The sequence below is a fragment of the Sceloporus undulatus genome, chromosome 1, assembly GCF_019175285.1.
Source record: "Sceloporus undulatus isolate JIND9_A2432 ecotype Alabama chromosome 1, SceUnd_v1.1, whole genome shotgun sequence".
In the NCBI taxonomy this organism is placed as follows: Eukaryota; Metazoa; Chordata; class Lepidosauria; order Squamata; family Phrynosomatidae; genus Sceloporus; species Sceloporus undulatus.
Window position 1 is genome coordinate 334,936,882 of NC_056522.1, and position 15,507 is coordinate 334,952,388.

Genomic DNA, 15,507 nt, shown 5'->3' on the forward strand with positions numbered 1-15,507 from the left:
AAATAGTTTTTTTTTAAAAAAACTGGTTTTAATTTTATGGATACAGTCAGCCCTTCTTATACACAGATTTTTTTATACACAGATTCAGACATCCACAGTTTGAAAATGTTAAAAAAAACCTATAAATTTCAAATATCAAACCTTGATTTTCCATTTTTTATAAGGGACACCATTTTGCTATGTCATTACATTTAATGGGAATTGAGCATACACGAATTTTGTTATACACGGGGGTCTTGGAACCAAACCCCAGCGTATAACAAGGGTCCACTGTAATTTAATGATGTTTTTAACTTTTGCCTTGGTATATCTTTAGCTATGTTTAACTGTTATAAGCTGCTATGAGTCCTGGACTCCTAGTCATACTGAGGAAGAAATTAATTGGTAATTAGAAGATAAAGGTATTGTATATGAAGTTATTACCTCTCTTAACATTGGTGCATTGGTACAATAACATGAGCAAGACAACAAAGCATGAAGGACATATATTCCTTTTACAAGATATTCAATAGTGAGAATACTTTGGGTATGATCACCTATCAAGCTAGTGGTTTGGATCTAGACACTATATGATTTTAACTGAGACTACCCAGTGACTCCAATTATAGACCTAGGTTAAAAAAAACACTACCCAGAATGTGACTAATACTGCATTTCCTTTATCACACCCTTTCCCCAAAACTGGGACATAGAGCGGCTTATAAGATTAAAAACAGTACAATTAAAAACAGAAAAGTGTTACATTAAAACAGAATTAAATTATTACAATATTAAAACAGATTACATATAAAAGAATAAAATATAGTTAAAAAGATAAAAATGTTTAAAATATATTTAAAAGAATACAACAACCAACCCATTCTTTAAAAACCTTCTGTTTTAAATGCCTGTCTGAACAGAAAGGTCTTAGCCTGCCGGAGGAAGGACAAAAGAGAAGGAGCCATTTTGGCCTCCTTGGGAAGGGAGTTCCAGAGTTTAAGGGCAGCCAAGGAAAAGGCCCTCTCTCACATCCCCACCAACAGTGCTTGTGATGGGGATGAGATGGAGAGAAGGGCCTCTCCTAAGGATCCCAGAGCCCATACTGGTTCATAAAGAGAGATATGGTCTGCCATAGTTCCCTGTAAAGAATGAACTGCTAATATGATAAAAATTTATTCTTCGTGAATATGGGTAGGTGGAACTATTGCAAACCAGCATAAAGATTAGTTAAACTATTTTTAGCACAGGATTACAACTTCCACCCTATCACTACAAAACACAACAAACTGAAAAAGCAGAGATAACTGAAATTTCATTTTTAAAAAATCAAAATACTTTGAAACATTCTTATTTTATAGCCATCACCATGTGTCAGCTTTCCTAATAAGTTTAGGTTAACTGAATACAAAAGAAATGTGAAATAAATATAACCAGAAGGGATGATCAAATCTAATTTTGATACATTAATGTCATATGCTGTACATGTTACAATACCAGCCAGAGTTAATACTAAGCTGCAGGCTACACTGAGATTTCCAAATGGCAGATTGTTCTAAGTGATACCAAGTATAATTGAAGTAATAAACAATAGTAAAAGCAAAGCACACTGGCAGGAAGAATTCAAGTATTTACTTAAAAAAAACCCTAAATAAGTTAGTTTTGGAAAGAAAAGACAAGTGAAATAATGCAGGACTCAATTTACAGAAAGTTCCCTTTATTCATCTATTGCATTAACCCTTGAACTCTTGCCAGAATTATCAGTAATGTGTAGAACCTACTGATCTAAAGAAACAATGAGAAAAGGCATTAAAACTTTCTGAAGGCCATGATCTAGCAGAACGCTTTTCTTTTGTCAACCACTTCCCACTATAGCAACACTATCCTCTGTAAAATGGCCAAACTACTTTAAAAATCAGGAGGAAATAGCTTTAAAAGTACAGTGATTTGGTAACAAGGAGGAAAAGGAGTCTGGATGATGAAATGGGTACTGAAAAAACAAAGCTGGCTAAAACAGTGTACCCTGCTGAGCAAAAGAATCATACTGAAGAGAAACCTTCAGAAGAGGGGAAGATAAAATAATAAGAAAAAACAATATACATGGCAGAGACCCAAAGGACCAAAAAACAAATCATGCATAAACAAAAGGGATCATGCTTGTGTTGCTTATACAACTGCCCATGCTTCATAGCAAATTACTTTCGAAACTGAGGATGATTTCCAAAATACCTTTTAATATAAAATGGGATTCTACCTTTCAAAAGAAAAAAAAAGAATGTCCTTCAACATACCGTATATACTTAGAATCATAGAATTGTACAGTTGGAAGAGACCACAAGGGCCATCCAGTCCAACCCCCTGCCATGCATATACTTGACTATAAGTTGACTTCATGTATAAGTCGAGAGCAGGTTTTTGGGCCATAATTAGGGATTTTGATATAACCCCTAGGGAAGTTGAGGATAAAACCCAAGGTCATGTTACAAAGGATCTAAAGGATGAAGCAAAAGAAAACAATGCCAAAGAACTTACAAATTACAGAAGGCCATAATTATTTGTGTTCACAGTGAAGGATGGATGGCTGGATGAGAGAACAGAGGAAGGTCAGTGCTTTCAGGATAGATTACTCTCTTGCCTTTCACCAGGGGATGTTTTCTATTTTTATGAGAGTTAAGGTACAGTACTTACATTGACTCATGGATAAGTCCTGTCAGATTTTTTGGGTCAATATTTTGAATAAAATTTCTATACTTATACAGTACACCCTTTCTTTATGCAGGGGAGCCGTTCCAGACTCCCCGCTTAAAGCGAGTTCCACCTATGCTCAAGCCCCATTTAAATGAATGGGGCTCATGCATGTGGCTGCGCGGCGGCACATGCGCGCACCTTCATTCTTCCCTATGGAACGCGCCGCCCCTTCTCCCTGCGTGGCTTTCAGCATATGCTGAAAGCTGTGTATAATAATAATAATAATAATAATAATAATAAGCTTTATTTGTATACTGCTTTTCCATGGACGATCAAAGCGGTTTCCAATATCAGATTAACAATACATAACACATCATGACTTTGCTTCTCTCCCCTCAAGATGGTGGTCGGGAGGAGGGCTCTTCTTCTTGGCAGGCAGAGGCCTGTTGTTTCTTGCTTGCTTCTCTCCCCTCAAGATGGTGGTATAACGTGAACGCACTGTACATGAGTATATACAGTACTTAGAATTTACTGTCTTGGACCATGGTCCCTATTCCAAAGTAGTTTTTACAATAACATAGCTGAAAGTTTTGCTTTTATCAAGGTTTTAAAGATTTAAAATCCTCCCACCAGCAAAGACCTTTTTATTTAAGCAGGCCTTCAGCAACCTGGGGGCTGTACAGACAGGTGGCATGCAGCCACCCCTGTACTGGTCTGTGACCCCAGTCTGACCCCTGGAGAGCGCAAAAAGGAGTCAAGGGGCGCCATAGTTGTGGTGGTGCGGCTTTATGACACCCCTTTGGTGCTGTATCATGTGGATGCAGAACCGGAGGGGCGTCGTCATGGCATGCGTCGTGTGGACCAGCGTGTGCCAAAATGACACCCTGGGAGTGGAGTTAGGGCACACAGTGTGAGGGCATTGTGCCCTAACTCCACTCACAGGCCGGCACAAAGGTGCCAGTCTGTATTGGCTCTAACTGAGTCTAAGTGAAGGTTCTGGACATTTTTTGGTTGTTTTTTTTTAATTAATGTGGTGTTTTAAAGTGTCTTACTGTTATTTTGATTTAATGCTGCCAGCTCCAAGGAGGCTGATGCAGCAATCCATAGGATATGCAGGGCACAAGGTGGGGAGGCAGATTGTATGAGTTCATAGATGGTCACTTAAAGAACTAAAGTACAGGTATGCTAACCTGTACTTCTGCATGGTTTCTGTGACTCACAGAAATGGGAGATTAGCAAGATACACAAGTAGGGAGTGGGAGCATCACTGCAAACAAGTCAAAATTTACTGAATATTAAATAAAAGGCAAGACATCAAAACATGGAATATGAACATAATACCCCTACCCATACAAGACATTAATGGTACAGAAGCAGTTACACTATCTTCTGTAAGGCATGTCCTGTGTGCTGAACACACTGTTGGGTAGAGGTAAGTGCAGAAGAACATTCTTGAGGGTGCTCATGGGCCAGATGGTATTGCAAGTGAGCCTTGTTCTCACAGTGGTGAGCATAGTCCTGCCAGTAACAACTACTGTAAGTTATAGAGTTATTGTAAGACGAGTCAGTCAAAGTTGATCTTCAGTGTTGACACAGGAAGAGGGTATGGCAGGCAATGGCCTTGAAGCAGTCACACCTGAAGTCTGGCTGGACCAGAGAGGGCAAAACTGTGACCCCCAGGGCTGCAGAAGACTCTAGCATCTCACCTTTAGAAACATTTCCCTCAGGAGGTTTATCTGCTTTTACTCCAGCCGGAGAATGTTGTGAATTCTCTGCTTCAGGGGTAGATAGCTGCTCTCAGGGAACAGCTCCAGAGCCCTCAACAGCAGCACTGGTGGAACAATCAGGACTCATCTTTTCCTTTGAGACGGAGGGTTGGCTACCATCCTTCTCATTTGAGCCCTTTCTCCCCTTATGTTTTCGATATGAAGTCACCAACTGTTTTTTGACCTCTAGGGATTTACCTGGCATATGAGGACATGTACAAATCACTCAACTGTTGGAAGTAGCTTGTGCTGTCTTTGACAGGATTGGGATAGATTCCACCAACGAACATTTGGTTTCACAGTGAGTGCAAGCGCTGGCATCTGGAACTGAAGTAGGCTTCAAGCTCTTGCTGCAGGTTCCATACCAACAGCTGGCTGGGAAGACAGAATTTGAAGCCTGAGGGCCTGTCTGTACAGGAGAGCCTTCAAATGCAACTCCTTGTTTTGACCAAGACACTTCAGGTGTCCATCCTGACCCAGGAGACACACTTTTTGAAGGACACCAGCAAAAAAAGAAGCTCAGAGGGCAAGTATGGCGGTGGCCACCAATGCTAAGTAACTTGTATCCAAAGAGCCTGATCAAACTCAAAGAAGGCCATGACAAGACTGAAGATAGATAAATGAACATGCTTTCTTACACATTAGCTTACACATTGTAAACTGCTTAGAGAGTGTTGAGTTCACTGAAAAGCAGTATAGAAATGTACTTGCTATTGCTACTTGCTATTGCTACTTCCTATGAAAGCAGCTGCAGAAGTGAGCCTTGTTCTCACAATTTCTCACAAAAAGAAATTGACAGTTTCAGCAGCAAGGACTCGACATGGGGCTGCTGGAGGTGGGTGGGGCTACTGCCAAAATGTTTATGTAATGCTCTACAAGTTTCTGAAAGATACACTGCACAGGCACACTCCATTTGTGTGTCACAGAGACCATGAAGAACCCTCGTTTCTCCTTCAAACTGACAACCAGAAGTGATGTCTTATGAGCCCTGGTGGCGCAGTGGTTAAATCCCTGTACTGCAGTCACTCTATCACAAACTACAAAGTTGTGAGTTCAATACTAGCTAAGGGCTCAGGGTTGATTCAGCCAGGCATCCTTTTGAGGTTGCTAAAATAAATACGCAGTTTGTTGGGGCAATTAGATTACACAATGTAAACCGCTTGGGAGTGCTTAAGTGCACTGATATAGAAATGTACTTATTATTGCTATATTCCAGTCATCATTTTGAAGAAATGGAAGAAAAAGAAAGTGTTCAAAAGGGTTGGTAGATGGTCCTTAGGCATTTAGAAAGGGGTTTTTGCATGCATTAGGCAGGGGTTTGCATGTGATTCTGGGTGATTTTTGCCCAATCATGCTGTTTGTTTTTTAAAGGGAGGGCTTTGAGGTAATTGGTCCAGGCTTTTCAGGGGCTGCAAAGTGGGTTCCAAGGGTGCATGTAGCCCAAGGATATGCTTCTCCACCCCTTCTGCAAAGGAAAGTAGGAACATATGGCAATTTCCTTTCCCACTTACAACTTTCCTTTTCTGACTAGCAAGGTCTTAACATGCTCTTCTTGAACTTTGGTGCATTTGTTTATCCTTTTGGTTATGATTTAGTACCAACTTCTGGTGTGATCTTTGTTTTTGCCTACTGATTTTGCCCCTTGGCTATTTTATCTAATACAACTCCTGACTCAAGTTTCACAGCTCATCTCAGAGCTCTGCCTAAAGTTTAAGCCTGAAGTAAGTTTCAGGAGTTTTAACAAAGACTTTTTAAGTTTTGACTTATTAACCAGAGTCTTCGCTGTCTCAATATGTATGTCAGAATCATTAATCTATACAAACTTGAGATCATTTTAAATTTGATATGTTAAAACAAGGCAACTTCACCCTGTGTCCCATTTATGATGGCCCTGTTTAAATATTTGAAGGGAGGTCATACTGAGGAGGGAACAAACTTGTTTTCTGCTGCTCCAGAGAACAGGACCCAGAACAATGGATGCAAGCTACAGGAAAAGAGATTTCACCTCAACATTAGGAGGAACTTCCTGACAGTAAGGGCTGTTCGACAGTGGAACACACTCCCTCAGAGTGTAGTGGAGTCTCCTTCCCTGGAGGTCTTTAAACAGAGGCTGGATGGCCATCTGTTGGGGATGCTTTGATTGAGATTTCCTGCATGGCAGGGGGTTGGACTGGATGGCCCTTGTGGCCTCTTCCAACTCTATGATTCTATTATTCTAATTAGAACTGCTGATAGCTCTTGATGAAATGTTATCTAGGCTGTCATCTTGAAAAAAGGACATTTAGCAGTTTCATTCAAGTTTTTAAAATAACAGCAAAAATATTTAGAACATAAAGTCTGTTAAACAATAACACACAAGTTGAGCACAGAACAAAAGTAATTAATAATTGAAGTTTGCCAGAGGGATAGCTATTTCTCTGTACTAACTGTCAGCAATCTAATTCAGTTACAAGCATTAAACTTCATGCTGAGGTCAACCAGTCTCACTTCCTTCAATATTACACTTCAACCAGTACTCATTAATGTGTCTGTTGAATGGATTAGTACATCTCAAGATACATGTACTGAATAAGAGAGGGACAAAGTCTAATGATAGCCAATTGTTCATTCATAATAGGGCAAATGTTTTAGGTCTTAAAAAATAATTTTTTAAAAGAACAAAATTTATATATACAATAATAATATATCTAATTAATAAAATAAATGTAGACTTGATTACATTTTAAAAAGAAAAAAAACTATCAATGTTGGAAAATATCCTCTGGCTACTATGGGAAGTCAGTCTCCAAAAGGGGGATAGCTTGAAAACAGTTTTGTGATTCTTTTAGGTCTCTGGGACTTTACACATATTACATTGACAGCTTCAAAATCGGACTGTCCTACACTGACAATCACGCTGGTAACAGAGGTAGAGATTGTAATTCCTCTTATGGATAAGGAATTCAGAATAAAGTCTTATTGAGGAATCTGCCTAAATGCGTTGAGGGTTAAAAATGGCTGGTTACAATGAGAGGTTGGAATTAACTGTGAATGATAATTCTGGGATGGCAGTAGGAGCAATCCACCCACTTATGGGTTAATCTCTGCATGCCAATTGATGAGGCAGGAGTCAAAATTATTTTCTGTTAGTACTGAGGACATGGATTGCTCCTCCTGCCATTCCAGAATGAACATTCACAGTAAGTTTCAACCTGTCATTCTCAGGATGACACGGAACAGCAATCCACCCGCTAATGGGACTTATGTAAGCCCATACTGTTTGGGGTGAAGACAAGTAACACTCTACTTCACTACTGCCTGCAGAACAATTTGACCAAAGGCTGCCTACGCAGATCTGTATTTATTGAATTTGTAATGTTTTATAAATGTGGTTGGTTTCTTCCAACCTGCTGCATTATACGTAACTTGCAGAGATGCTGAAACTGCATGTGCTGTGCTTGCTGCCACTGATCTGGTGGAATGTAAGCTATACATTTTGGTTTCTTAGCATAATCATAACAAAGGTAAATGCATGCTTTATCCATCTTGCAATTACTCATTTTGAAGCTTTCTATCCTAATGTCTGGAGATGGAAAAAGACAAATAAAGCCTCAGTACAATCTGCAATGTCCTTTTCAAATACACTGTTCGTACTCTCTTCACATCCAATGTATGACACCTGTATTGTAATTTATGGCTTGGATGTCAACATAAGGAAGGTAAGTACAGTGGGACCTCAGTATCTGCAGTTGCCATCCGTGGATTTGAGCATTCATGGACGTTAAGCCTGCGTTGTTTCTAATGGTGGTGCATGCATGCAGCTGCGCCACCACTGGGGACAAATTGACTGAAATCCTCCCACCCTCCCTCGCTCTCCCCACTCCCTCCCTCTCTGAGGCTTCTGCCTCAGACTTGGCTTTGGGGCTGATTTGGAGCCCCTGTTGCCAGGGCTTGGGTTTCAGAGCCTGGAGGTTCCATTCTGAGTATTGGGTCTGGGGAGAGGGGGCGGGCAGCTCTGAGACCCAAGCCCTGGTCCTGGCTCCCTCTGGCTGAAAGTTCTCCAGCCTCTGCCTCTGAACTGTCCCCAAAGCCAAGCCTGGGGCAGAAGCCTCAAGGGGGGAGGGAGATGAAAGAAGGAATGAAGGGGGAAGGAGGACTTCAGTCCTATTGTCCCTAATGGCAGCGCAGCCATCTGGCCACACTGCCATTAGGAACAACGGGACTTGAGCATCCACAGATTTTGGCATCCGTGGGGAGGGGTCTGGTACAGATCCCCTGCAGATACCCAGGGCCAACTTCACTTACCCCTTCCCTTGGAGGTAAATTTGGTAGACTCACAGCAACCCTGTGGATGAAACATCTCCAAGACCTCCTTGTCCTCCACTGCTCTGTTGGGATCTTGTGAACTCAGGCCTGTGAGCTCCTTGATTGAGTCCATCTATCTGGTGTGCAGTTTTCCACTCTTTCTACTACCTTCTGCCTTTCCTAGCATTATTGTCTATTCTAATGATTCATGCCTACTCATAATGTAGCCAAAGTATGACTGCATCAATTTGATCATCTTGGCTTCCAAGGACAGCTAAAAGACTCATTTGTTTGTCTCTTTGACTGTCCATGGTATCCTTAGCACTCTTCTTCAGCACCACATCTCATATGAGTTGATTTTTAATTCTTACACACTTTCTTCAGTCCAGCTCTCACAGCCATACATGGTGAGAGGTAATACAGTGCCTTGGACAATTCTAACTTTCATGTTCAGATGTATATCTTTATACTTTAGAATCTTGTCTAGTTCATTTAAGGCTGCCCTTCCCATTCCTAGTCTTCTTGATCGCAGTCTTCATTTTGATCAGTGTTTGATCCCATGTACAGGAAATCTTTAACTATTTCAGTTTCCTCACTGTCTTGATTGAATTTACGTAGATCATCTGTGGTTGTTACTTTTGTTTTATTTATGTGCAGGAGTAATTCTGCCTTTGCATTTTTTTTCTTTGAGCTTCCTAAGTAATTGTTTAAAGTCTGCAATGTTTTTTGCTCTTATCTTCACTCCTTCTTCTTCTGAGTATAATCCTGCTCTTCATATGATATTTTCTGCATACATGTTGAAGAAAAGGGCGACATAATTTAGCTTTGTCTGACCCTTTTGCCAGCATCCAGGGGTTTTGGTATACAGAATGGATCCCATGAGGATACCGAGGGCTGACTATATTCTTTTCAAAAGACTCTTAAATGTTTCACTTTGGAAAAATTTATTGGAGAACACTTCTTTTATGCTCTCCTTCTCCAAGAAATGATATTCTTCAATTAAGTTATCCTTCTCTACTATATCATTATACCACAGTCCTTCTATCTAAATCAATGGTCATTTGTGAATTCTCTGTATGCTTGGATTTTTTGAAATACTTTTTTGGTTTGTCTTCTATTACTTTGTTCTTAAGGTGTTCATCTGTATCTAGTTTCCTCTTTCTTTGAATATTACATTCTTTCTATCCCAATCTTTCTTCTGTTAAAACCTGTCTCTTGTTGATCTACACATTTGGTGTTATCTCATCTCCCAATCTGCTGGTCAGCCATCATTGTGGTTTGCTTTTTCTTAACCCCCTAAGGCAAAACTGCTGCACTATTACCTCTCTTTGCCTTTGTTAACCTATTCTTTTTTGATTAACTGTGAGGCTGGCAAGTATGTAGAGATGTTTGAGCATGTGGCTCACATGCATATTCAAATCCTACCCCATCTATTTATCCCTCCAAGTGAATACCTGAATAGGGCTTAACCATATGCATAAGCCTATATTTGATTATAACCCCGTTCTTTATATGTATGCTCGTCACTACTACAGGCCTAATGGTTTAGTAGTCAAGTCAAGTTTAGTAATGGTTTAGTGGTCAAGAGAAGATGGTCAAACCTATTTGCAGGAGTCACTATGATGGCAAAGAAGACCAGGAGCCAACTGCCGGATATACATTGCCAAGTGTGATACATTTACAGGAAGAAAGTATACTTACATCAAGAATTCTTCTGTGTAGGAAGGCACTTCGGTGAAAGAATGTATTTATGTATGTGGATATGTACATATGAAGGGCAGAGAGACAAATTCAGTGTAGCACAATATCTTTTTGAAGGGAGAGACACAGAAGATACAAGTGGGCCTTTGCAAACGATATTCTTTCTGTTATGGAACTTCATTTGATAGACTACCAAACTTACTCCTTTATTATCTAGGAACCTTAAGATGTGTGCTGTGATTAAAACTTTTCAATTTGTGAAAGGTATGATCAGCTCAAAAACCTCAATAAAACTGCAAACTTGTAAAGAAATTATGTGCTTTGCAATTAAACTTACTGTCACTTAAGATACAAAGTTGTTTTTTTAAAAAAAACCTACCTTTTTTGTTAATGAGTCATCTGATTCAGAAGGCATTCTAGTTGATACATGAAACATTACTTCCACAGTAGAAGTAGCAAAATATGGAGTGGTCAATCCAGTGCTTTTGTTTTTTTGCAACCCTCCCATGAAACCACAATGGTTTGTGAGGTTCACCTTAAACACAGAAATCATCATAATGTTAGAAAATGTATCAGCTTGAACAGAAGATTCCATTTCTTCATGTAGTCTTCAAAGAAGTAGCCATGTTAGTCTCTTGCAGCATAAAAAGATTAAGGATCATGATTTGCATCTTTCTGGATTTTATTATGTTCTATCACACTCCCACAACTGTATAAATGTGCTTCATAACCTGAGGCACTTAATACTACTCAATACTGTATCATTCTAATATATAAACCAGTTAGTCTTAAAGGTGCTGCCTCGTTCCTTCTTTTACTCCTTCTTCCTTGCTCCTAGGCTAGGCGTCAATAATTCTTGTAATTTTTGTCCAATAGGTATCTTTGTGCTGACTAGCACATTGTTATGTGACTTTTTGCTATGTGACTTTTTACAACAAGAGTTAGCAAAATGTGAAGCTATATGTACTGCATGTAGACTTGAAGACTGTTTTGTACTCCATGACTCTCCCCATCCAGACCACTCATTTTCATGCCAAAACAATATGAATTACGAAATTCTGGACGCTTGACAAGGTAAGTCAACAGACACATTCTCACTGTATATTAATTCCAGATATTTGGAAGTTGTTTATCCCTGATTTACACCAGTATGACTATTAGATATTTTTTATTTTTATGTCACTTAGCCTGCTGATGAGAAGAAAGATGTCTACTGCAGCCAGGCAGTGGTAAGGTCCTCTTCTATCAGATCTCCAATAATCTCAAAAAGTTTTACCCTGTTGGAAATCAGGGTTTCTTCTCATCAGTTTCCAATCTCAATTCCTTAGTAATAAAAATTACAATCTATAAAGTAAAATTAATAAAAAATAAAACTGAAAAAAGATACCTCCCAACCAAGGCCTGCTACAAAATCCTCATATGCTTGGCTTCCTCCAGTATTTGTAAGGATGGAGTGTTTATCCTCTTGTCCCTCAGCAACATAAAAGACTGCAATTTTGTGCGTCTCTCGGCTGTAAGACACAGGAATATGATCGCATAAGAATATACTCTAAAATCAGTATGCAAAGCAATCTTGTAGCACTTTTGAGACTAACAGAAAGAAAGAAGTTGGTGGCATGAGCTTTTGTAGACTTAAGTCTAGTTCCACATGCATCTGAGGAAATAAACTCAAACCTAAGAAAGCTCATATTTCCAACTTCTCTCTTTCAGTTAGTTTCAAAGGTGCTACACAATCCTTTTGCAAACTGATTTTTCAGACTAACAAGGCTATACCTTTGAATAATCTAAAGTCAGTATGAAATGGGATATACAATCTAGATGTCTATAATTTGTTGGGAAATATCTTAGATCTCAAAGCATAGTCAAAATTATTTAAACAGCTTGCTACCAAAGACATATTGCTGGTATGGAGTTGGTGTCAATCATCTTGGCTGCCACCACTGTTTTTAGAATCAAAGGTAAAGTATATTGCTAAAACTCAAATTCTACCTGGTTTCAATTGATAAGATTTGTGTATTTAATCCCAAAGCAGTTCACAAAAACAAATAAAATAAAACATAACTAAAAAAATAAATACAACTGTACCAAAAAACAAAACAACCAAACTAATGAAATCTATTAAAACCTTCATTAATAACAAGGGTAACTGATAATTAACAATTAAGAAAATTATTTGACTAAATGTCTTCCAAAGGAAGTCTTTTGATTTTTAAATTGGGAAGTTTTTTTTCTCCTTCTCGGAAAGCCTCAGTGATTGCTTTGTAATTTACTTCATTCTTTTCAAAGCAATCTTTAAAATGGCTTTGCTACACAGTTAAGCAAGTAACTGTTTACTCTTTTTAGATTGGTATTTACAATCAACAAAACTGAATTGAAATCAACTACAGGACTAAAAAGAATTAAATTCTCATTCCTAAAAACAGAGACTTGATTTTGAACAAAGCAATAATTCAAAATTCCAGGGGAATCTCAGCTGAGATCAATTGCCCCTGCTTCATGTAGAAGCAGCTAAGAAAGCCTTCTATCCATGGTTTGTTCATCATGGAAACTGCGAACTTTAGCTGGCTTTTTCTCCCACAAGCCAGAATTTAGGTCATATACAATAATAACAAACTAAGAATGGAAGATCTGTGGCTCACTTAGCTGTTTCTGCTTGCAACAGGACAATGACCCAGAATTCTTGAATGTTGTCATATACTGACATGTGAATGCAGCTAATCACTCAGAGGTAAATCCTACTAATGTCAACAGAAAGTAGCAGGTGTAATGAGAAACAACATTTACTTGTTATACTGTAAAATATAAATGTTTTAAAAAACAATAATACACCAAACAACTGATTAAGACTGAATATAGGATATAACTTGCCATTGTCTTGAGTCCAAATTTCTTAGTTCTCGAAGTAGCTTTTCATTTTTTTTCAAGAGATGAAAGCTTCTCCTAAACAAGAAAATTTAATAAACATTTCTATCCCCTGTGTAACAACAGATATAGGACACCACAACAACACACTTTGAGTTCCATTCATGAAGTCTCCTATGGTTCTCTTCCTTTTGTATGCCTTTTCCATATCAAAGATAAATAGATCTTTTAAAAATAATACATACATACAGGGTTTTTTTAAAATCCCAGGTGGTCTTCTGCATCCTTGTTAGTACCTTGAAAATAATCCCCACTTCATTCCACATCTTCCCATTTAATCTGAACAGGACTCCCTTTGGAGTGCTTAAAACTGCTTTTTAGTAGGCCAGGCAATAACTGTTTAGTAATAAAAAGGTACTTCCATGCCAGCCAAAGGAGCAAATGCAGGAAAGACAAACAATCAAACAGAACCCTAAATTGAGGGTTAATATAGCAGGGCAAAATAAAAGGCAGAGATTCCCCTGGATTAGCTGTAGAATTTGAAAATCCTGATGATGTTACTATAAAATAAATATTTTCTATTTATTTGTTCTTGCTCTGTTCAAAAATTATGAGAAGGGAACTATAACACAATGACCACTGGAAAAAACAGTTACAGGTAAGCAACCCATTCTTCTTCTTTGTAGTCTCTGTGCCTCACACAAATGGGTAACTGTGAAGTTTACCGTAGGACGGTGGGTCAAGTCACTGAAAAACAGAACAGCACATCCAAATGGGGCATCTGCTCAAGCTCTGCAATCCAATCGATAATATCTAATGAACATGGATGGCTGTGAGCATATAGCTCTGCTGCGCTAAGTCAGGAAGTGACACTCCACATAGTAAAGCAGCTCAAGAAACAACTGCTCTGGTAGCAGGGAGTTAGCCAAGGGGGGGGGGGGGGCCGGGGGGGCCAACCCCCCCCTTCCATTAGAAAAATGAATGGCATGTGCTGCTACGCCGCTGAGCCCAAGCCCCATTATAATGGTGGCACTTAGTCTGCCTCCCCCTTCCTAAAATCCTGGCTACATCCCTACTGGTAGAATGAGCCTTCAAGCCCTCTGGCACAAATAGTTTAGCCAGTGCATATGAGAGTCTAATAGTCTGAACAACCAGTTTACAAAACATTTGTAAAGAAATCTGACATCTTTTGTTAGATCCACTGTAGCAGACCAAAAATATATTAGTCCAATAAAATGCAAGGGCTCCGTGTACATCAAGGCAATGAAGAGAGCTTTCTAAATCAGACATAGGATATGACTAGAAAGTGGGAAGAATTATATACTCATTAAAATGGAAGTGTGAAACCATGTTTGGGAATAATGATATGTGAGGTTGTCAAACTACCTTGTCTTTATAGAAAACCAAAACTGGCTCATCCAAAAGAACTGAGCTCACTTGCGCATCTTGCTGAGGTAATTGTTGCAAGTAGGCAACTTGGAGAGTCAGTAAATGATCATTGATGCTCCCAAGTGATTGAAAGTGTTTGTGAAAGAATCAAGTACAGTAAACACATAGGAGTGGAGGGTGCCAGTGGTGGATACATGTGAGCTAAGACACTGAGATATCTTTTAGCCGCTAAATTGGTGAAAAGGGTGGCTGAATTGGGCGAGGTTAGTTGAAGAGCCACGACTGCAGAGAGATGCATTTTGAGAGATGCAGATAAAGAAGGATATGCAGGGGGAAAATGATTTGGCCCTAGGCTTGCAAGGGAGGTTTAAAACAATAAAAGGGCTTTTTGGGATATTTCCATAGCAAAAGGAAGAACAAGGAAATGATAGAGCTATTGTATGGAGAATGGCAAAATGCTAACAGGGGACAGGGAAATGGCAGAACTACTCAACATCTTCTTTGCTTTGTTCTTCTCTGAAATGGAGAATGGTGCACAACCTGGGGAAAATGAAGATGATGCAGTAGGGGAAATGTAGTGTAGTATAGGTAAAGAGATACTACAGGAATACCTGGCTACTCAAATGAACTGAAGCCTTCAGGGTCAGAATTTCAACCAAGGCTATTAAAAGAACTGGCTGAAGTAATGTCAGAACCACTGGCAACAATGTTTCAGAATTCCTGGTGCATAGGAAACATCCCAGCAGACTGAACAGGGAAACTACCCCCATTTTAAAAAGGGAAAAGAAGACCCAAACAATTACCACCTAATCAGTCTGAGATCAATACTAGGAAAGATTCT

At 39.2% G+C, this 15,507-nt stretch overlaps 1 protein-coding gene across 3 annotated transcripts in view; it reads right to left on the minus strand.

Annotated features, from left to right (window-relative positions):
• RALGAPA1 (Ral GTPase activating protein catalytic subunit alpha 1) overlaps nucleotides 1-15,507 on the minus strand; it is a 238,317-nt gene that overhangs the window by 40,040 nt on the left and 182,770 nt on the right. For all 3 annotated transcript variants that reach the window (XM_042445432.1, XM_042445431.1, XM_042445430.1), the window contains 3 exons: nucleotides 13,284-13,355; nucleotides 11,803-11,926; nucleotides 10,795-10,950 (listed from right to left, as the gene is read on the minus strand). In XM_042445432.1, coding sequence (XP_042301366.1) covers nucleotides 10,795-10,950; nucleotides 11,803-11,926; nucleotides 13,284-13,355 — 352 coding nt within the window. The remainder of the gene's footprint in view (nucleotides 1-10,794; nucleotides 10,951-11,802; nucleotides 11,927-13,283; nucleotides 13,356-15,507) is intronic.